This window comes from Mustela putorius, unplaced genomic scaffold (assembly GCF_011764305.1).
Source record: "Mustela putorius furo isolate JIRA1106 unplaced genomic scaffold, ASM1176430v1.1 tig00000281_pilon_pilon_pilon, whole genome shotgun sequence".
NCBI classification, from domain to species: Eukaryota; Metazoa; Chordata; class Mammalia; order Carnivora; family Mustelidae; genus Mustela; species Mustela putorius.
Genome location: NW_025421343.1, coordinates 4,363,654 through 4,388,083, shown reverse-complemented (window position 1 = coordinate 4,388,083; position 24,430 = coordinate 4,363,654). Strand labels below are relative to the sequence as shown.

At 39.5% G+C, this 24,430-nt stretch overlaps 1 protein-coding gene across 6 annotated transcripts in view; it reads left to right on the top strand.

The window, feature by feature from the left end:
* The window catches only part of LOC101684480 (meiosis 1 associated protein), an 81,055-nt gene that overhangs the window by 36,575 nt on the left and 20,050 nt on the right, over positions 1-24,430 (top strand). For all 6 annotated transcript variants that reach the window (XR_006606446.1, XM_045079060.1, XM_045079059.1 and 3 more), the window contains one exon: positions 21,150-21,323. Coding sequence is in view for 5 of the 6 variants with exons in the window: in XM_045079060.1 (XP_044934995.1) it covers positions 21,150-21,323 (174 nt within the window). In the remaining variant the exon portion in view is untranslated. The remainder of the gene's footprint in view (positions 1-21,149; positions 21,324-24,430) is intronic.

The following is a 24,430-nucleotide window of genomic DNA, read 5'->3' as shown; positions in this document are numbered from 1 at the left end:
ATTAATCATGTAGAGGAAGAAACAAGGGCACTCAAAAAGGAGACATGGGGGCATGAGAAAGCAAGATTAATCAACTTTCAGGGAAGTGCCCATGGTTCCTTATTACTAGAGCAGGTCAGGCAGAAGCAGGAGTTAAGTCTATGAAGATAGGCAAGAATTTGATCAAGAAAGGCCATATATGCCATTCTAAGACCTTTAGATTTTATTCTAAGGCAGTGGAAATTTATGAAAAGATTTTGGTCAGAAAGTCAAGGAGAGATTCCCAAATTATGGAGTTTAAGATATTTTTAGCCAGTTTTAATTTATCCAACACTCAAGTTATTGTTAACCCTTCAACAATCCTTTCTGCATGTATTGGCCTTCTCCAAGGTTATGCACATGGGAGGAGCCCTATTCTGATACCATTGGTCGCTTTCTGGTCACACTTGGATAACACACTAATTAGGTGAGAGAATTAAATCTAAGTGTGTGGTTCCACTCCAAACCTGACACATGTGAACCCTTCCAGCTTCATGAGGCCACTGACATTGTTTTGGTCCAGGAGGGAGGATAACCAGTCTTAGCTGTGTCGTTTATGAGCTGTCACCCACTTTGCACACTCTGCTTTTCTCAAGTCACTCTCCTCACTGAATGTCTTTCTTTCTCTCTCCATCTCTTCACTTATAGTTGTCTTTTCCTTTGAATTCCCTCTTCTTTCCTCTGAGTTCCTTCCCTTATCTTCTTCCAACCAAATCTTCCCCATCCCTTAAGGCCTAATTCATGTTCCTGATTACTATATTGATTTTCCTCTCCTTAGAACGATAGCCTTGTGGTGTGTACCAAACATTTTAGCACTTTATTATATGCCATGGAGAATTGTTCATCACCACTGGGTGATAATTTTTTCTTCTCATCTAATCTGAAACTACTTGATATCTTTTCTTTCTGGATTAAATTCTAAGTACCTTAGGATTAGGAATTTGTTTACTCATTTCTATGTCCTAGTGTGTAGAATATTCTAGATTACAGGTGATATTTGTTGAATGAATTGATGACAGTTCTTGGTCTGCCCAGCATCCGCTGAATCCTCATTCTCTAGTAACACCTTACTTTCATGGTCACAAAGAATGGGCCATGACCTCGGTGAAGCCATTATAGTTCCTCAGGCCGCTAGAATCCTCCCTAGTAAGTTCTCAAACTGAATCTATGAGAGAGAAGATCTTTTTCTTTCTCTTTGGCAATGGATATATCAGGCATGGACTATGTCCTTTTCCCTCTTCAGTGACTGTATCCAGTAAGAATTTCCTGTATCTTTAGTGGCACAGAGCTCAGAGTACTCTGAGGCCACCTGATGTCTTTATTTAGAAAGTTCGTGTCTAGAGCCATATAGAAGAACTTTTACATTCAGGAAGACAGTTTTCTACCTTGTGTCACTCCTGATGATCTTCCAGTAATCTCCTATTTGCTTATAAATAATACGTCATCCCATAAATTTCTGGTAATTCCTCTTTGCAGGCTAAGTATATGTATGTATGGTTCATATATTGAGATCTTCCCAGTTACCTGTACTTTCCTTGTAATTATTTCATTCCATTAAGCTTTGCCTCATCTTGGTGTCCTTATGAAGAGATTAGCAAAATCAACTTCTCTCATAAAGATGACTGCTCCAGAATCAGGTTGTCTGAGTATAAACCCCAGTTCTATCACTTACTAGCTGTGCAACTTTGAGAAGGTACTTAGTCTGTTTAAGCCTTAGTTGCTAATTCTTGCCATATGCAATAGTACAGATTTAATGAGATGATGTGTGTTAATTCGTGCATGATAAATGTTCAGTAAGTCAGCTAATCTTGTTAATATTTCTGAAAATTTTTGCATATGGTTGGTTTAATATTTCTGAGATTTGTTTTTAATGGCCAGGTCCCAAGTGCATTGTAAGTTACCTGAGGATAACTACATCTAACACATCTTTGTATCACCAGCATGTATCATCCAGCCTTGCACATAACAGATTCTCAATAAATGTTTCTTTAAAAAATAAGTGAATGATTGGAAAAAATAAAATGATTTGGGTGAGATAATGGTCTCCCTTTTTGACATCAACCCAAATGGTTAGTTTCATATGTCAAACACTTAGCTTCCCTTTGTAACCCATGAATATCATAAATTAATTCAAGCACTTTTTTCCTTATCTTTTATTTATTTATTTATTATATTCTTTTTTTTTAAAGATTTTATTTATTCATTTGACAGAGAGAGATCACAAGTAGACAGAGAGGCAGGCAGAGAGAGAGAGAGAGAGAGAGAGAGAAGCAGGCTCCCTGCTGAGCAGAGAGCCCAATGCAGGGCTTGATCCCAGGACCCTGAGATCACGAGCCAAAGGCAGTGGCTTAACCCACTGAGCCTTCCAGGCGCCCCTCTTATCTTTTTTTTTTTTTTTTAGATTTTATTTATTTATTTGGCAGAGAGATAGAGAGCACAAGTAGGCAGAGCATCAGGCAGAGGGAGAGGGAAAACAGGCTCTCCACTGAGCAGGGAGCCTGATGCGGAATTCGATCTGAGGACCCTGTGATCATGAGCTGAGCCCAAGGCAGTCACTCAACCAACTGAGCCACCCAGACCCTTAATTCAAGCACTTGAGTCTATATATATATATATATTTTTTTTTTAAACTCTGTAACCATGATCATCTATTAAAGGAAAAGTATCTCTATTCCACTTTTAGAGAGACCAGTTACAGGGAAATGTTGATGCAGACTCATTTAAAAAGTAAGTATGAGGGGCACCTGCGTGGTGGCTGAGTGGGGTAAGCCTCTGCCTTCAACTGAGGTCATGATCTCGGGGTCCTGGGATCAAGCCCCGCATCAGGCTCTCTGCTTAGCAGGGAGCCTGCTTCGCCCCCCCACTCTCTCTCTCTCTGCCTGCCTCTCTGCCTACTTGTGATCTCTCTCTCTCTCTGTTAAATAAATAAATAAAATATTTTTTAAATAAATAAATAATAAAAAGTAAGTATGAGAGTATGTCCTTCAGTCAGTCAAAAATTCTGCCTCCTGCACACGAATATAGACTCAAAATGGATGAAGGACCTCAATGTGATAAAGGAATCCATCAAAATCCTTGAGGAGAACACAGGCAGCAACCTCTTCCACCTCAACTGCAACAACTTCTTCCTAGGAACATCACCAAACGCAAGGGAAGCAAGGACAAAAATGAACTATTGGGACTTCATCAAGTTCAAAAGCTTTTGCACAGCAAAGGAACAGTTAACAAAACCAAAAGACAACTGACAGAATGGGAGAAGATATTTGCAAATGGCATATCAGATAAAGGGCTAGTATCCAAAGAACAAATAATCCAATCAAGAAATGGGCAGAGGGGGCACCTGGGTGGCTCAGTAGGTTAAAGCCTCTGCCTTCAGCTCAGGTCATGATCCCAGGGTCCTGGGATCGAGCCCCACATCTGGCTCTCTGCTAGGCAGGGAGCCTGCTTCCTCCTCTCTCTGCCTGCCTCTCTGCCTACTTGTGATCTCTGTCTGTCAAATAAAATCTTTATTTTAAAAAAAAAGAAAAAAGAAATGGGCAGAGGACATGAACAGACATTTCTGCAAAGAAGACATCCACATGGCTAACAGACACATGAAAAAGTGCTCCACATCACTTGGCAGCAGGGAAATACAAATCAAAACCACAATGAGATACCACCTCACACCAGTCAGAATGGCTAAAATTAACAAGTCAGGAAATGACAGATGTTGTCGAGGATGTGGAGAAAGGGGAACCCTCCTATACTGTTGGTAGGAATGCAAGCTGGTGCAACCACTCTGGAAAACAGAATGGAGTTTCCTCAAAAAGTTGAAAATAGAGCTACCTTACGACCCAGCAATTGCACTACTGGGTATTTACCCTAACGATACAAATGTAGTGATCCGAAGGGGCATGTGCACATGAGTGTTTATAACAGCAATGTCCACAATAGCCAAACTATGGAAAGAACCTAGATGTCCATCAACTTGGACATCTAGATGAATGGATAAAGAATATGTGGTATATACATACAATGGAATACTATGCAGCCTTCAAAAGAAATGAAATCTTGCCATTTGTGACAACATGAATGGAACTAGAGGGTATTATGCTTAGCGAAATAAGTCAATCGGAGAAACAACTATCATATGATCTCCCTGATATGAGGAAGTGGAGATGCAACCCTGGGGGGCTTGGGGGGTAGGAAAAGAAGAAATAAAACAAGATGGGATCAGGAGGGAGACAAACCATAGGAGACTCTTAACATCACAAAACAAACGAGGGTTGCCGGGGGGAGGGGTGATGGGGTTATAGACGTTGGGGAGGGTATGTGCTATGGTAGGTACTGTGAAGTGTGTAAACCTGGCAATTCATAGATCTGTACCCCTTATATGTTTTAAAAAAAAAATTAAAAAAAATTCTGCTTCCTTTAGTGCAATCCTGCCCAGTGAGAACTAATTATAAAGATGACTTGGAGAGTGCAAGATCCAGAATCATCAAAATAAGAATGAATTTAGAAATGAAGAAAGTAGGTGGCTCAGTCATTGCCTGTCTACCTTCAGCTCAGGTCATGATCCCTGGGTCTTGGGATAGAGCCCCACATCCAGCTGCTCAGCAGGAAGCCTGCTTCTCCCTCTCCCACTCCCCCTACTTGTGTTCCTGCTCTTGCTATCTCTTTCTGTCAAATAAGCACATGAAATCTTAAAAGAAGTTACAATTTAAAAAAAGAAATGAAGAAAGTAGACTCACATTTTAGAAAGTTTTTTTTAAAAATCTAAAATGAAAAGATTAACTTTAAATCACACTCATATCAGTTTAAGTTTCCTATAAATATTCAGACCATATAGCCTATTTTATATTTTCTTTCAACCACATAAATGGTGCTTTTCTTTTAAGGATTATATTTATTTGAGTGAGAGAGTGCAAGTGTGCATGCGCACGCAAGAGAGAGAGAACGCTCTAGGGGGGAGGGGCAGAAGGAGATGCAGACTCCCCACTGAGCAGGAACCCCTGGGATCATGACCTGAGCTGAAGGCAGAAGCTTAACTGACTGGGCCACCCGGGTGTCCCATAAATGGTGCTTTCTTTCATCTGTTCCTGTTTAGTCTAACTGGTGCATTTTTTTCTTTATTTTAAAATTTAGCTAAAAGATCCAGCCTAGCTCTCTTTGTAGTAGCTTTTGTCTGGTCATTTTACCATTTTTTATTATAAGTTGTACAAATTTAGGGTGCCTGGGTGGCTCAGTTGATTAAGTGACTGCCTTCGGCTCAGGTCATGTTCCCAGAGCCCTGGGATCGAGTCCCACATCAGGCTCCCAGCTCCACGGGAAGTCTGCTTCTCCCTCTCACCTTCTCCCCTCTCATGTTCTCTCCCACTTTCTCTCTCTCTCTCAAATTAAAAAAAAATCTTTTAAAAAAAAGCAATATGATCTCTTAAAAAATGTTGTACAAATTTAAACACTGTATAAGTATATAATATAAACTGTTCAAAATGACTCAAAATTCTGCTCTCCAGAGATAACCACCATTAGTAGCATAGTGCACATTCTGCTGAATAATTTTCCTTACATGTACATGGATATGAACACACATGTAACATTATTACTGTTATCAATACTTTTACAAAAAATGTAACTATACAGTATTCACTATTCTGTCTGAATTTTTATTTTTTTCATTTGGTTAATTATCCATTTTTTTTTCATATTGACACAGAAAGAACTAATCTATTCCTTTTAACAGCTGTGATGCATTTTACTGTATAAATTCATCACTATTTATTCAACCATCCAATTGGATTTTTACATTTTACTGGAGAACTGTGTGACCTTGAACAGTTATTTAAACGTCTTATTTCACAATTTTTTTCATTTACAAAGTAGGACTAATAAGAGCAGCTGCCTCATAGGGATTTTTTTAATTAACATATAATGTATTATTTGCCCCAGGGGTACAGGTCTGTGAATCATCATGCTTACACATTTCACAGCACTCACCATAGCACATACCCTCCCCAGTGTCCATAACCCAGCCACCCTATCCCTACCCCCACCACCTTCCAGCAACCCTCAGTTTGTTTCATGGGATTAAGAGTCTCTTATGGTTTGTCTCCCTCCCGATCCCATCTTGTTTCATTTTTTCCTTCCCTACCCCCCATAACACCCTGCCCTGCCTCTCAAATACCTCATATCAGAGAGATTAAATACACCTTGCATGTAAAGCACTTAGAACAGTGCCTGGCACATGTGAGCAGTAAATAAATGTTACCTGTGGTATTAATAGTAGTAACACTATGGGATGTGGGGGTGACTCAGTTAAGTGTCTTCCTTCTGCTCAGGTCATGATTGCAGGGTCCTGGGATCGAGTCCTGCATTAGGATCCTTGCTTGGCAGGGAGCCTGCTTCTCCTGCCTGCTACTCCCCCTGATTGTGTTATCTCTGCTCTCTATAGTTCTGACAAACAAATAAATAAAATCTTTTTTAAAAACAATAGTAATAATAGAACCTTTTTATATATGCCTTTTTACTGAGAAAATTTTCAAGCTCTAATAATTTTTTATTGAAAAGGAAGATATGACCATAAAAAAACTTTAAATTTAAAACCATTTATAATCCAACTATCCCAATATACTGATTTTATTTTTACACATTGTTTCTTGGTTTTCACGATCATGTTTAGATTATATAGTTGTAATTCACATATATGGTATTTTGTTTTCATGTAACATAGTGTTATAAAACTTTCCCACAGATTTGGTAGCCTTTCTTTTCTGTTATTTATCCATTTTGTTCCTCTTTTGCTCTTAAAAGAGGACTAGAAGTGTGAGTCTTTGAAATAGAGTTATGATGATGTATACCTCTCACAGGGAAAGCTGGCGGCCTTCTTTATCTTTATATGCCCTCTTTACACATATGCCAACCCTGCTCTTTAGAGTAGATCCCTAAACCTGGATCTCGATCATAAATTTAGGGTCTGGGAGAGCCTGTCAATTCCAGCAGCCAAAGTTAACACCATAAAAGAGCCATTGGTGGAGGGAATAATACTGATAGCTCTACTTATTTTTTTTTAAGATTTTATTTATTTATTTGACAGACAGAAATCACAAGTAGACAGAGAGGCAGGCAGAGAGAGAGGGGAAGCAGGCTCCCCGCTGAGCAGAGAGCCCGATTCGGGGCTCGATCCCACGACCCTGGGATCATGACCTGAGCTGAAGGCAGAGGTTTTAACCCACCGAGCCACCCAGGCGCCCCAGCTCTACTCATTTTTAAGTTAAGTTCTGAGCCTCAAGGAGAAGATATGTGAAATAAAAGCATTGGTCTCTTAACCTACACTAACTTTTGTTTATGGATCATAATAATATTAAACGCTTACTATCCAGGGGTGCCTAGGTGGCTCAGTGGGTTAAAGCCTCTGCCTTCGGCTCAGGTCATGGTCCCAGGGTCCTGGGATCCAGCCCCACATCCGGCTCTCTGCTGGACGGGGAGCCTGCTTCTTCCTCTCTCTCTCTCTCAATTCTCTCTCTGCCTGCCTCTCTGCCTCTCTGCCTACTTGTGATCTCTATCTGTCAAATAAATAAATAAAATCTTTAAAACAAACAAAAAAACAACCTCAATGTGACAAATTTTCCCTTGCAGAAGATCAGGAAAAAAACCATACAGATATCTTAGTAGTATTGTTGATATTCTACATCTTAAGCTGAATAAAGGATTCATGAATGTTCCTTTTGCTGTTATGCTTGTAGCTTACATATATGTGTTCGCTTGCATATAATAAAAATTTTATAATAGCTTTCTAAAGAATGGCTAAGTAATAAATATGCCAAAATTAAAAGGGCTGGTATGATCAATGCACTTTGGTATCCAAAGGGCATCTGTCCAGATTGACAGCAGTGCACTGGTTGAGTGTGTAAGTCTTTCAGCCGGTTACAAATCAACCTAACGATGCTGTCAGCCAGCCTGCACTTCTCAGCCTTGTACACAAGGATATCAGGTTCCCTTTCTAAGTGCTCTCAAACCATCTGTTTAGTATTTCCTTTGCTAGAGATCAATGTCAGCTCTTTTGGAAAGCTATTGTATCCATATGTGTTCTCAGGAAACACCAAATGTTAACAACCCAAACATAGAAGGTAAAGATTTGTTGCTTCCTAAAGGAGTCCAGAAAAAAATAAAAAATAAAAACAAAAATAAAAAAACCTATCGTATGCTTCATGCTTCAGTGCAGTTGTCAAACTCCACAAATGAGTTGTTTCCCCCTTCCAATGTCTTGGAAAATAGACCAGAAAATGCAGTTGTTCATTGAGTTTGTCTTTGATAACCACATTAAAGTCATTTCCCTGTAGTGTTTAGAACAACTGTTGTATTTATTACCTAAAGATTTTCAACACAGAGAGACATGTGCTTATTTCATTAACAGAAGCCATGGTCTCAGAAAATGTTAGTTCTTCTCTTTTTTGAAATTGAATTAAAGATATTTTTAGAGTTAACAGAAAATCTAAAGATATTTGAAAATGGAGGTTTAAAAAATTTTCCTCTCCAACATTTTGAAGGAGTAATTTACATACCGTACATTGCACCTATTCAAAGTATAAATTCAATGAGTTTTGACAGTTGTATATGCCCACAAATCATCACCACAATCAAAATACAGAACATTTTATCATCCCTAAAAGATTCCTTTTGCCCATTTACACTCCCTTCCTCCCTCATTCCCTAGTGTATGCCACTAATGTGCCTTTTGTCTGTAGATTAGTTTGCATTTTATATAAATGAAATAATATAATACATATTCTTTTATATCTGACTTGTTTCTTGTAGACTTTGAGATTAACCCATGTTGTTGTTTAAACCATAATTTCTTATTATTGCTGACTGGTAGTATATTGTATGAATATTCCACATTTTGTTTAACCATCCATCTGTTAATGGGTGTTTCACTTGTTTCCAATTTTGTGGTATTGCGACCAAAGCTGCTGCAAATATCCATAAACAAATCTTTTTATGACGTTTTTATTTTTCTTGGGTCTTACTGTAATTATGGTTCATCTTTTCTCATCCATTTGTTTCAGCCCATTTTATGTTCTTATACTAAAGTGTATGTCTTATAGGCAGTGTGTAATTGGGTCTTGTTTTTTAATCCATTCTGCTAATCTCTGCCTTTTACTTGGAATATATAGTCCATTAACATTTACAACAAGTATTAATATGGTTGGATTTAGGCGTACCATTTTATTTATTTATTTTTTTGTCTTCTCTGGTTTTTGTTCACCCTTTCCCTGCTTTCCCACATTTTTTAGATTATTAAATATTTTTAGGATTCTGTTTTAATGTATATTTTGTCATTTAGCTATATTTCCTTACATTAATTTTTAGTAGCTTCTTTAGGGATTATGTTATAGATTCTTAATTTTTCATAGTCTACTCAGAGTCAGTATAGTACCACTTCACATAAAACACTGAAGCTGCAAGATTATAATACTTTAGAGTGCCTAGCTGGCTCAGTCAGTGGAGTATGAGACTCTTGATCCTAGAATTGTGAGTTTGAGCCCCACACTGGGTATAGAGGTCACTTAAAAAAATAAAATAAGAGGGGCACCTGGGTGGCTCAGTCAGTTGTTTGCCTTCAGCTCAGGTCAAGATCCCAGGGAGCCCCACAGTCTCTCTCCCTGCTTCTCCTTCTCCCTCTGTTACTCTCCCCACTGCCCACCTTCCCTATTTGTGCTCTCTCTCAAATAAATAATAAAATAAAATAAGATGATAATATTTTACATAAAATGTAGAAACCTTACAGGGGTTAAAAGATATTTTTTAACTTTTTGGCAGCCTACTTAGAATTAATATAGTTCCATTCCATGTGAAATATAGAAACTTCACAACCATGTAGGTCCATTTATCCCCTGTCTCTCTCTCACACACACACAGTCTTTTATTTTATAGTTGCCATGTGGATTATATCTACATTATAAATTACTCAAGACATTATTATAAATTTTGCTTTAAATGGTCATGTGTATTTTAAAGAAACCAAGAGAAAAATATTCTTTTCTTTTCCAGTGCTCTTCATTCATTCCTGAAGATCCACGTTTCCTTTGGATATTATGTCCTCCAGCTCAAAGAATTTTTTTATTTCTTATAGCTAGTTCTGATGGTGACAAATTCTCTTAGCTGTTATTTATCAAAAAATGCATGTTTCAACTTCATTCTTGGAGGGTATTTTTCTTGTATATAGAATTACGGGTTGATAGAATATTTCTTTCTTTCAGCTTGTTTAAAAATGTTGTTCCACTATCTTCTGGTCTTCCATGGTTTCTAATCAAATATCACAGTCCTTGAATCACTTTCTCCTGTATGTAAAGGATCATTTATCTGGCAGCTTTCAAAATTTTTCACTTTATGTTTGTTTTTCAGCAGCTTTACAGTGATGTGACTAGGCACAGATTTCTTATTTAGGGTTCACTGAGCTTCTTGAATCTATAACCATTCTGTACCCAATTTCAATGTGTGGGGGCATTTTCCCAAAGTAATTCTACACCAGCTGGGTATCCTACAACTTAACTCAATTCCAGCACTATCTGGAAATAGCATCAGATCCACAAATTAAGGGCTCAGCTCCATAAAATCTCACACATGTGTACATGAACACACACACATACCAGATACCAATCACAAGTCCAGGTTGTCACCTATGCTTCTGAGTGATCAGCTATAGATCAGAACTTCCAGTGACTACCTCCTTGGATTTGATTAATTTGTTAGAGTGGCTCACAGAACTCAGAGAAACATTTTACTTACTAGATTACCATTTTATTACAGGAGGATATAATTTAGGAACAACCCAATAAAAGAAATGCATAGGACAAAGTGTGAGGACAAAGGATCAGAGCTTTCAGGCCCTCTCCCAATACACCACTCTCCCCAAATCTCTACATGTTCATCAACCCACAAGCTCTCTGAACCACGTCCTTTTAGGGGTTTTCATGGGGAGTTCATTACATAGGCACAGTTAATTCATTCATTCACCATTGACAAGTGATTCAACTTCTGGGTTCCTTTCTCCTCCCCAGAGGTCACAGTGTGGAGCTGAAAGTTCCAACCCTCTAAACACTGGACTGACTTCTCTGGCAACTGACCCCATGCTTCGGTGCTTCCCAAAAGTCACCTCACTAACATGACAAAAGATACCTTTATTGCTCTCTCATTTAGGAAATTCCAAAGGTTTTAGGAGCTCTGCCAGAAACAAGACAAAGATCAAATATATACCTCTTACTATAAGCCACAGTATCACAACCTATAAATGTATATCTTTTATTGAATTTGGGAAATTTCCTGCCTCATCTCCTCAAATATTTTTTCCATCTCATTCATCTTTGTCTCTTTTTCTTGGACCCCAGTTACCCACATGTTAAGACTTTTAAAATTGTTCTACAGTTTCCAAGCCTCTGTGGTTGGTTTTATTTTGTTCAAAGTTTTTTCTTTCTCTTTTTTAGAGTAAATTATCATCTCCATTGACCTATCATTAAGTTCACTGTCTCTCATCTGTCATTCCCAAGTCCATGCAGTGAATTTTCTTGTTCAGATAATGTATTTTTCAGTGCTAAAATTTCCATATTATATTTTTTATATTTTCTATTTCCCTGGTATTTCCTATATCATCATTCATTATGAACATATTTTCTACTCCTCATTGAACATAATTATAATTTATAGGTATAGTTATATAATTATGCTCCTTTAAAATCTCTGTCTAATAAGTCTGATACCTTTATATCTTGGTGTTTACATCTGTTGATTGTATTTTCCTTTGAGACTGGGTCACATTTTCTGACTCTGTATGCCAGACACATTTGTTTGTTGTATTTTGTGAATGTTGTTATAGGGACTCTGGATTCTAGTATATTACCCTGAAAAGTGTTTGTTTTGGTAGACAGCTAACTTTGTTTGACGCAAACTGCAGCTAGTCATGGTCTACAGTAGTCAGGGACTCAGATCTCGGTTGCATTGGTTTAGCTTCCACTATGAGCTGCTTCCAGTTTGTCCCATACATGTGTGGGGTAAGGGTCAGCAAGGTGCCTGGACTGAGTTTAAACACATAATTTAGGGTTCTCAGGCTACCTCCCTTCTTGGATTTCTTCCTCATTTTCTGGAGGCTCTCCTTGCCCCTGGCTCCTACCCCTGATAAGGCCAGTGAAAGACAGAGGTCTTTCTATTAAAGTTTTAGCTGCTATACTAGGTTCACACTGTTACAAGTGAGGCTACCCTTGGGGGAATTCATTCTTTGCTGGTCACTTGTTCCCAAGTTCCAGTTCCTCTCTGAATTCTACCTTTGTTCAGTCTCACAGTCTTCAGATAGCTGTCCTCACATAATTGTTTTATTTTTTTAACTATATTATCTCAGATAGCTGTTTTATCTTTTGAACTATATTATCTAGGGTTTATAGCTATGGTTTATAAGGAAATAAGAACACAACCAGACTGAACAACCTTCACTGTTGATCAGTTTGGTTCTTTCTTTTTACTTCCTTTTCTCTATTCCATTCACTTCAGTAAGCTCAAGTGCTCCATCACTTCTCTCTTTACAAGGCTATGACTTAAAAGTTCTTTTGATTAAATCCCAAGTCTTCTCTGCTCCTCCTTTCTCCTTCTCATCCCCTAACACTTACAGGTGTACATTCTCCTGCTTTACTTGGCAAATGCCTGGTGTTACTCCCTCCCATCCTTGGACAATCTGGCCACTTTCCCATCTGAAATCAGCCCCACCATATACCTAGCACTGGAGCACTAGTTAGCATAATACAAGGACTAACTGGGGACAGAATTAAACACGAGTACAGATATAAATTTAGTATAGGATGAAGGTGGTCTGTTACATTACAGGGCAAAGATGGGCTTGTTCTAAAAGTGGTACCAGGCAACCTGTTACCATCTAGAAAGTAATCCACGTGTTCCAGGGACCTAAACGTAAAAAATAATATTTCAAGAGTAGTAAGAGAACATTGGTGAATGCCTTTATCATCTTAGAATAGGGAAAGTTTCTCTACCTGTGACTCAAAATCCATGTGCAGTAATTTACTCAACTACATAAAAATAAATATATTTTTAAATACATTTTAAATAAATAAAGTCAAAAGACAACTGAAAAAATTGGAGAAAATATTTGCAATTTATGTCTTGGATGAGGGGTAGGAACATGGAGAGGAAAGGCTAATATTGCTAATAGAGAAAGAACACTTGAAAACTTTGGGGAAAAAGACCAAAAACCCTGCAGAAAAACGGACAAAAACATGAGTGGATAATTCAAAGGGTATTTTTTAAAGAATTATTTATTTATTTGACAGACAGAGATCACAAGTAGGCAGAGAGGCAGGCAGAGAGAGAGAGAGAGAGAGAGATTGGAGGAAACAGGCTCTCTGATGAGGAGAGAGCCCAATGCGGGGCTTGATCCCAGGACCCTGGGATCATGACCTGAGCCGACCAAAGGCAGAGGCTTTAACCCACTGAGCCACCCAGGTGCCCCCAAGGGGTATTTTTTAAATGGCCCTTAAACATATGAAGATTTTTTTAAAAAATAGGAAAATATGTTTAACCTCATTCATAAAGAAATTAAAATTAAGACTGCACCAACATACTACTTCCCATCTATTAGATTTGCCAAAGTTAAAAATTATGAGAACATATTTGCATTACTGGTAGAATGCACAGTGGCACCTTTCTGGAGGGATATTTGGCAGTATCAAACAAAATGCCATGTGCATTTACTTTTTGTTTTATTTTTGTTGATTCACTTATTGAATATTTATTTTTTTATTTTAGTCTTTGTTTAAAGTTTTTATTTAAATTCTGGTTTGTTAACATACAGTGTAATATTAGTTTCAGGTGTACAGATTCATCCCTTCCATATTATAACTGATGTTCATCACAAATGCCCTCTTCAATACCCCTCACCTGTTTAATCCATCCCTCCCCACCTCCCCTCTGGTAACCATCAGTTTGTTCTCTATAATTAAGTCTGTTTCTTGGTTTGCCCCCTGTCCTTTTTTCCCAATGCTCATTTATTTTGTTTCTTAAATTTCTCATATGTGGGAAATCATATAGTATTTGTCTTTCTCTGACTGATTTATTTCGCTTAGCATAATACTCTCTAGCAGTGAAAAATGGCAAGATTTCACTGCAAATGACAGGATTTCTTTTATATGGCTGTGTAATATCCATAAAAATTTGATATATTTATTTATATATATGTATATATATATCTCAATCTCACATATTGTTTATCCATTCATCAGTTGGTGGACACTTGGCCTTTTCCCATAGTTTGGCAATTGTAGATGCTGCTGCTGTAAACAGTGGAGTGAATGTATCCCTTTCAAACAGTATTTTTGTATTCCTTGAGTAAATACTTAGTGATGCAATTGCTGGATCATAGAGTAGCTCTATTTTTAATTTTTCAGGAACCTCCATACTGTTTTGTTTATAGAAAATATAAATACGTTTGTGCAGAAAAAGAGGACTCTCTAAATACCTTCTATGTCTAGTGTTTTCTAGTCAAACTATATTTAGACTTCGGTATCTCTCAATCAGTAGGGACCAGCTTCTTTTGCATGTGGATTGCATTTTTTTTTGTAAAATGAAAATGAGCTCTTAAGGCCTTAGATAAAACGTATTTTCTTACAACTTGGATCATATACTTCCTGAAGAGAAAACTTTCTCTCTCTCTCTCTCTCTGTCTCTCTCTCACACACACACAAAGACACACACACACATACACGTTATACTCTTACTGTGTTTTGGTTTTTTTCATAGTACCTACCATTATCTGTAATTGTTTTTTTTTGTTTCTATTGTTTGTTTATTCTTTGTTCTCCCACTAGAATGTAACCCACAAAAGCAGATAATTTGTCTCTTTCATTGTTGACACAATCAGTGTGCCTGGATCATAGAAGGCATTAAATAAATAATTATTTGAAAGACAAATGAACTGAATGGAAGGATGAATGAATGAATAACATCCCTTCTCTCCCTGAGAATAGTTCTGGGAAATAAAGTCTCTCTATTCTCATTACACTTCTAGTTTTGCTGTTTTGTAGACTGGAACCCTAGGAAGATAGTCACCACCTGGTCAGTCCTGCACTCACTTCTCTAGAGAGTCTGCATCACATAATCACCACTACCTTGCTACCTCCTTTCAAGGAGCTTCTCCTTTTTCCCAGGGTCCAAGCATCACTTCCATAAATGAGGTACATGAGCTCAGAAACAAGCCAGGCTGCTCCCAACAATGTGAGCTTTTAGAGGTTATCTTCATGCCATTGTTGATTTAAAGACAGTCGTTAAATGACTCTGCACAGGTGTTCCTGAGCAAACTTTGTCAACTCTGATTACTTATCCTAGTTATTAACATCCTGTACTACTCCTATATTCAGAAGCTAGACAGCAAAGATTGCAAACTGACCCAGAGAGGCTGAGATATCACAGTCCCACAGTTTTTGCAGTGGCTCTTGACCTTTATTGGACTCACAACACTCTCAAGGATCTGATGAAAGCTAAGGACCTGTCCCCCTCCTCCACCCTATTAGAATACAACTATACATTTACAGGTGAAGTTATATACAATTTAAGGGGGTTTCCAGAACCCCTAAAGCCCATCCTACTCAAGAACAGGCCATAGGAGGGCCATTTGGAAAGAAACAGGTCTGGCCTATAGGTCCAGGCCTTTGTAGGACAGGGGAGGATTTATAGAATTGAGCTGGAGCACAATTTTCCTAGGTCTCTACTTTCGATATTCTACATCTGTTTGTGTATTAAAGTGTTACATTCTCCCTGTAACCTTTTTGCAGGGTTAAATTCTGAGATGGACTGCTTTAGGCATTGCCATATTTTCAATCATTTGGCTCTCTTAATTTTTCTTAATATTGTGGTCTTTCTGCAAGAGCTCAGTAGAAGGCATCACTACTTGTGGCCACAGGAGGGCAGGGCAGATCCAAACACTGAATGTGAATGCTTTTTGCAGCCTTGCGACAGTGAACCCGTCCTTCCTTGTCCTCACCACCCAAACACTCCCAGCCACACTCACTCCCATAACCTTCCTGTTTCATACTGTGAGTGGGACTAGCTCTTTCCTGCTCGCCAGTCAAGGTGGGAGCTGCTCTTCAATCTCTGAGAAGTGACAAGTTTCTTCCCCATTTCCCAGGTTTAGTACATTTCCTTTTTTTTTTTTTTAAAGATTTTATTTATTTTTGGGGCACCTGGGTGGCTCAGCGGGTTAAGCCGCTGCCTTCGGCTCATGTCATGAACTCAGAGTCCTGGGATCGAGCCCCACATCGGGTTCTCTGCTCAGCAGGGAGCCTGCTTCCTCCTCTCTCTCTGTCTGCCTCTCTGCCTGCTTGTGATCTCTCTCAATAAATCTCTCTCAAATAAATAAATAAAATCTTTAAAAAAAAAAGATTTTATTTATTTTTGAGAGGGCACAAATGGGGGAGGGAGTCAGAGGGAGAAGCAGACTCCCCACTGAGCAGGAACCAGATGCAGGACTAGATCCCACAACCCTGTAATCATGACCTGAGCAGAGGGCAGAGGCTTTAACCCACTGAGCCACCTAGGTGCCTAGTTTGGCACATTTCATTGTATTTATGAGGAACACAGTTCTCTGCCTTTGGTGTTCTTATATATGTTAGTGGTGGGGAGAAAGCAGTCACCAAGGGAAGTGATAGGGGGAGAGCTTATAAAAAAGGAAAGCACATTCTTATCCGTAAGAGCAAATCATTTTGTTGATGAGAGAAAAAGAAGAAAATGCCATTTGTTGGACCTAGGCATGCCATTCATAGATAATCATCTCACGTCTTATGCCTCATTATAACCATGAAATAGGTTGTAATATCCCCACTTTGTCCAAAGTCATATAACTATTCCAAGTGGCAATTCAAACCCTCCTCTCTCCATCACATCCCACCACTTTTCATAAGCTCACAGAAAGAGAAGAAAACCCTTCTGAAGAAATAGATTAGCAAGAGTAATTAGTATTGCCTAAATGAAGCCCACCTATATCCAGGAGCTGATGATTAAACCCAAATAAGGGAGGATATAATTAAGCATAACTTCCGGAACAGAGTCCGTTTGGAGCTGAGTTTTGGGGGAGGAGCGAGCCATGGATTGACAGAGTAATAAAAGCACTAAGGAAGGAAGGAAGTCATGTGGCAAGGAGACTAATTTAGTTGAAGCAGAAGAGTTACAGGAAAAGGTCATGAGAGCTGAGGAGGGGGAGCAAATGTTGAGCTCAACAGGCATTTGCTAGGCTTCAGCTCTAAGCTAGCTACTGAGCTAGGGGATGGGGAATGAATGGGCATGTAAGATCTCAACAGGCAAGGGTGGGAAAGAATCATATGAGCCATCACAGAAGGGAAGAGTGGGGTATTTGATGAATAATGAGTAGAACCAAGTGGTACAGGGTGACTGAGGGAAATAAAGAAAATAATCAAGGAAGGCAGTGTGTACTCTTTAGTAAAGGAGAGAACTGAGGAAATCACGTTTTAGAAAAATGAACTGGTACAGGGTGACTGAGGGAAATAAAGAAAATAATCAAGGAAGGCAGTGTGTACTCTTTAGTAAAGGAGAGAACTGAGGAAATCACGTTTTAGAAAAATGAACTGGTACGGGGTGGCTGGGTGGCTCAGTCTTTAAGCGTCTACCTTCTGCTCAGGTGGTGGTTCCAGGGTCCTGGGATGGAGCCCCACTTCGGGCTCCCCACTGGGCAGGAAGCCTGTTTCTCCTCCCACACCCCCTGCTTGTATTCCCTCTCTCTCTCTCTCTTATCCTCTCCACTTTCAGAGATCCTTCACTCAATTCCATTTCTTTCATTTTGTATCTGCCTTTTCATGCTTTAATAGTGATTTTTGCCTCACTGAAGTTTTGGGTTCAGTTCTTTCTGTACTTGTTACTCAAATTGAAGTCCAGGCCTCAGGCTTAGTAAAATTAAATTACTTCTTTTGCCTGTGACAGAATAAAATTCACATTATTAAAAAGATACTTTCTTTTGTGGCACCTGGGTGGCTCAGTGGGTTAAAGCCTCTGCCTTCAGCTCAGGTCATGATCCCAGAGTCCTGGGATTGAGCCCCACATCCAGCTCTCTGCACTGCAGGGAGCCTGCTTCCCTCTCTCTCTCTGCCTGTCTCTCTGCCTACTTGTGATCTCTGTCTGTCAAATAAATAAATAAAATCTTTTTTTTTTTTAAAGATACTTTTTCTTTACTCACAAGGAACATTTCTTGGGCAGTGACTTTGCATTTATCTCTGTAATACCTAAAACATAATGTGGCAGATGGCAGTTTGAGGAGGATGGTCAAGAATAGTGTAGCGGGGCGCCTGGGTGGTTCAGTGGGTTAAACCTCTGCCTTCGGCTCAGGTCATGATCCCAGGGTCCTGGGATGGAGCCCCACATTGGGCTCTCTGCTTAGCGGGGAGCCTGTTTCCGCCTCCCTCTCTGCCTGCCTCTCTGCCTATTTGTGATCTCTCTCTCTCACTCTGTTAGATAAATAAATAAAATCTTTTTTAAAACAAAAGACAAAAAAACTCTTTAAAAAGAATGGTGTAGGGGCACCTGGGTGGCTCAGTGGGTTAAGCCTCTGCTTTCGGCTCGGGTCATGATCTGGGGTCCAGGGATCCAGCCCTGCATCAGGCTCTCTGCTCAGCAGGGAGCCTGTTTCCTCCTCTCTCTCTGCCTGCCTCTCTGCCTACTTGTGAACTCTATCTGTCAAATAAATAAATAAAATCTTTTTTTTAAAAATGGTGTAGCTTTACAAACTCCTTTACGTATAATCTTTGTACCCTGTACAATATTTCATCTTCTATGTAGTACATAATAAAAATTACTGCTTGATGGAATGAATGAAATACTTGGTTAATTTGAATCCTCAGAACTGTTCATGGAAGATGGCAGAGTTTTAATCATTCTGGTCAAAGAGAAATGCATTTGGCGCCCCTTTTCAGCCACAGAATAAGTCATTAATATGACATGAAGTCATCTGAGTCTCACCACACCTCCCCTGTGTGGGTACCAACACTCTGGACTGAAGCCCTTTGTTCCCTGTGGAGAGTCTGTCACCTCTGCCTCCTTGTCCTCAGGAATGTCGTTCTAGAAATAAACCAGCCTTTTCCCTGGAGTCTATGAGTCATACACAAAAGTTAATTCATCAATTTTCTTAGGCTCTTTGTGAAAGTATTTCAGAGAGTCCCTCATGGTAAGGAAAAAAAAAATCAGGTTCCTCTTCGGTTTCTTTCCAGCTCTTGCTTCATTTCCTCTCTCTGTGTTTCCTCTACTACCTTATATTTGGCTTTTACTGATAACCTTTACCTGTAGACCCAGACCCAGTTACTGAGCAAGTGTTGCCTAAAACAGGAAGTAGACCAGCAAAGCCTCGTCACCCAACATACCTAGTTCCATTCACTCAGATTTGGAATCAAATCACACTCTACTAGAACATTTCTGTCTTCCCAGCTGCTAATCACACTTGTGAGTTACAGCCTGCCAATGACAAACTTGTGTAATCTGTGTCTGAGGTGAAGCCTGGGAGTGCACTATTTTTTTCTTTTACTTTTTTTTTTTTTTAATTTTTTATTTTTTATAAACATATATTTTTATCCCCAGGGGTACAGGTCTGTGAATCACCAGGTTTACACACTTCACAGCACTCACCAAATCACATACCCTCCCCAATGTCCATAATCCCACCCCCTTCTCCCAAACCCCCTCCCCCCGGCAACCCTCAGTTTGTTTTGTGAGATTAAGAGTCACTTATGGTTTGTCTCCCTCCCAATCCCATCTTGTTTCATTTATTCTTCTACCCACTTAAGCCTCCATGTTGCATCACCACTTCCTCATATCAGGGAGATCATATGATAGTTGTCTTTCTCTGCTTGACTTATTTCGCTAAGCATGATACGCTCTAGTTCCATCCATGTTGTTGCAAATGGCAAGATTTCATTTCTTTTGATGGCTGCATAGTATTCCATTGTGTATATATACCACATCTTCTTGATCCATTCATCTGTTGATGGACATCTAGGTTCTTTCCATAGTTTGGCTATTGTGGACATTGCTGCTATAAACATTCGGGTGCATGTGTCCCTTTGGATCACTACATTTGTATCTTTAGGGTAAATACCCAATAGTGCAATTGCTGGGTCATATTTTTTTATAGCAGAAGTAATAATTGACTACATTTTTACTGTGAAATAAGAGGTGAAGAAGTGGCGCCTGTGTAGCTCTGTTGTTCAAGTGTCTGCCTTTCCCTTGATCATGATCCCAGGCTCCTGGGATCAAGCCCCACATCGTCATTGGACTCCCTGCTTAGCGAGGAGCTTGCTTCTCCCCCTCCCTTTGCGGCTCCCCCTACTTGTGCTCTCTCGCTGTCTCTCTCTCTCTCTCTCGAATAAATAAGTAAATAACATCTTTTTAAATAAATAGATAAATAGGAACTAAGGAAGCTGAAGCTCTCCCTTGTTAACTAAGTCTTTAACTTCCATTTCTGTATTATTTTTGGCTATTTTTGTATTCCAGAGTGTTTTTTAAATACAATAAAATTAAAACAGGATAGAAGTATGAATAATAAAAAGGAAACGTACTTCAGAACTCTGTCCTGTTTCCATTCCTGCCCACCATTAACAGTTTGATGGTAGCCTTCCAGATCTTTGTAAAAGGCGTTTACATACATATGTATGTACTTAGGCCAAGGGTTTGATTTTTATTTATTTTATTTTCTTTTTATATAAAGTGTTCACACATCTGTTCTAAAACTTATTTATTTATTTACCATCTCTTAGATTTCCCTGCCAGTACATTTAACTTTACTTTGTTTAACAGCTGTGTAATTTTCCCAGCTGTGTGATTATCCAAAGGTTGAGTGTGCTGTAACTTATTTAAACATTACCCTATTGATGGGTATTTGAATTGCTTCCTGTTTAAGGTTTTGATTATTTGTTATTACAACAATGCTGTACTGAACATCTTTGCATATGTGTCCATGTATACTATTAAGAATGTCTCTAAGCTAGATATCTAGAGAGTAGAACTGGTGGGTCAAAAGGTGGGTGCATTTAAATGTTTACATTTTTCGAAGTTTACAATTAAAGAATTAAATACTTTACCCGCTAATTCCCTTTCTTCTGCAGAGAGTTCTATCCTGGGAACTGACATTGACCTTCAGACTATAGACAACGATGTTGTCAGCATGGAGATTTTCTTCAAAGCCTGGTTACATAACAGCGGAACAGACCAAGAACATATCCATCTTCTTCTTCCTTCACGGTGTTTCAGCAACATTTCCAAATCCAGAGATGACTCAAGTACACACCCCCAAAAGACATAATATATAGCCTTTGATTATCCTACTCTCACGTTAAGACCCTAGATTTGTGAGCTGTCAGAATACACAGTAGTTGAGGTTTAGGGACTGGAGGAGGCTATGTAGTGTAAGCACAAGGAGTAGGAAAATAATATCTAAAAAGTAATCACAGTTACAAAAACTGAACCTAATTAAGCCTAGACAGCAAGGGCCAGTTAGTTTAGGAGCAAAGACTTAGATACCTCAATTATAGGGCAGCACATAAACTAAATAAGAGCACAAAAAATCATATATTTTTCTCAATTCATTTTGAATTATAGTAGATACTATTGACTTAATAACTCGAGGCATGCTGGTACCTCAACAATTATCAACAGGGCCTGTGAGAAGGTAAGGGACCAAGATTAAACCAAGATTAAATAGAGGTCTTCTGGATAGGAAGACACCAAACTGAGGTAAAGTAAAGCAACTAAAGAGGCAGGCTCCACAGAGGACAACTAGTACCCCCAACTAATAGAGGCAGGAGTTTAATGAGAAATATAGGTATAGACTCCTACCCCCAAAGGGGAAGACACATGGTGACCCTTACTTTCTGGGGATAGCCATCAGATCTTTACCCGCCCACCCCTTCCCATGCTCCCATTTCAACCAACGGCCTGGAATGCATTTGGTGACTTATCTTGATTTCAATGTGTCTTTCCTTGGTGTGTAAATCTTCCCTGGACCTCCTTTCCACTCTTTTGTCCAAGGCTGATGGTGCCAATTCCTCCATGTCCCATCTTCTGGAATCTACTTCATATCTGTTTTTCCCCAAGCACTCTGTCATCTCCTTTTCTGCATTATCCCATTTCATCTTCACCCCCCCCCGCCATGAAGCAGGTATTGTTACCATATGTCATTGAATCTCAGATGCTATCAGTTATGAGATACACCATTACTTTATGTACCACTAAGAAAGAAAAACACTGCCAATTAAACATGACACAATGCTTTCTTTCCCTTAGAAATATTATTTTATCCTTACTGAGAAGTTAAAGTAGTAAGTGTTTGGAGTGTATCTTTGGCCAATGGCAACTGTAAGATATATAGTGAGATGTTAGTATGTGGGGAGAAAAATGTGTCTTCAAGTCAATTAAATACCAGTATTATCTCCCTGTTTTACAGATGAGAAAACTGAGACTTAGAGGAATTAGACATTTTCCCAAGACAGCACAGAAAAATTAATAGAATTTGAAGTTAGGCAACTCCAGAACCCACTCTTTATTTTCAGATTTTTTAAAGATTTTTTTTTATTTATTTGTCAGAGAGAGAGAGAGAGCGTGAGAGCGAGCACAGGCAGACAGAGTGGCAGGCAGAGTCAGAGGGAGAAGCAGGCTCCCTACGGAGCAAGGAGCCTGATGTGGGACTCGATCCCAGGGCACTGGGATCATGACCTGAGCCGAAGGCAGCTGCTCAACCAACTGAGCCACCCAGGCGTCCCCAGAACCCACTCTTAATCCTTAAGATTAGAAGTTTAATTTTTGTACATTTGACTACACTCAGCCAAAAAACGAGGTCTGTCTCCAGAACCTGGACCCTTACCTACTACAAAACCTGTTTCATGCTGGGAAGTTCTGAGCAAAGATGCTGCCTCATGCTGGGCACTTCTTTCATTAGGAGGGCTGGGGCCTCCAAAGCCAGGAACTCCAGCAACCAGCCTTTCTTCAACTGTTGCACAGCACTTTCCCATGATATAGTGGAGAATTTTTCTACCTTTTCCCTCCCTCTTTCCATGGCTTTCAGCACCAGGGTCAGAGCCAGAATGTTTATCTCCATCTGCAGTCATTTTTCAGTAATTTGCAGGTCTTCTAGGTGCATGTTGGAACTTAGATCCGGATTCAACAGCTCTTCTACTAGAGAGGCCACTGGAATCCAGATGCTCAGGCACAGTTGGAGTGAGGTCTGGGGAAAGTAGCCCTCCTCCAGGGAGGGTGTGACCCACCTGAGAGTTTATACAAGTACAATAAAGACCATACTATAGTTATCCACTGTTCAAAAAAGAGAAACTGATTCATTACCACACTAGATTTCTGGAAATGTGGCTCACTATCAAAAATGAAACAGAACAATACAGAACACTGAGCTCTCCTACTCTAGAATGTTTTGAGGACTGCTCTTCAGATGTTCACTCTGACTCCTTGCAAGATTCTCTATCCACTCTACCTTCTATAGCTGCTCAGGGCCCTTTACTCCACTCTCTAGGTGCTTCCCTCAGAGGCCTCCTTCTGGCAGAGTGTACAGTTAGCTTCAGATGAGTATCTTTTCTCGTTTTGTGGATCTGGAGTCTGTCACCTCTGCATCTCAGTTCAGCGTGGTGAGAAGCACACCTGATTCTAGACTCTAGTTCTGCTAAGACAGCTTTCCCAGCTTCAGAACACTGTTAAGACTATGGCGCTAGTAGTTCTCAGCCCTGGATGCAGTAAGAATCACATGAGGGACTTTTAAAAAATATCAGTATCTGGATTCCATCTCCAGAGATCCTGATTTCACTAGTGTGAGTTAGGGCCCAGATATCAGTATCTTAAAAGTTTGTCAATGTGGGATGCCTGGGTGGCTCAGTGGGTTAAGCCTCTGCCTTCAGCTCAGGTCATGATCCCAGAGTCCTGGGATGGAGCCCCACATCAGGCTCTCTGCCCTGTGGGGAGCCTCCTTCTCCCACCCCCTCTCTGCCTGCCTCTCTGCCTACTTGTGATCTCTGTCAAATAAATAAATAAAGTCTTTTTTTTTTTTTTAATAAAAGTTCCTTAATGAAAAGGTGATTCTTACGGCAACCAGAGTTGAGAATCTCAGCCAGGTGAACACAGCTATGCAGTCCTAAAGCCCAGATATCTAACAATGGAGAAGTCAGACACAGAAGAAATGAGGGGAGTCCAAGGCCAAGCCCCTCCTACTGACTTCCTGAACTCTGAGACACAGCAAGCCAAAACTGTCCTAATCAGAATTAATGTCCACATTTAACTGCTGGACCCAGGAGGCCAGCTGGATCTGACCTCTATTCTGCCATCCTATCTCCTTTTCTACATTATTTCTACTTCTGCTTTTATATCATGTTTGTTAACAGTATTCAAA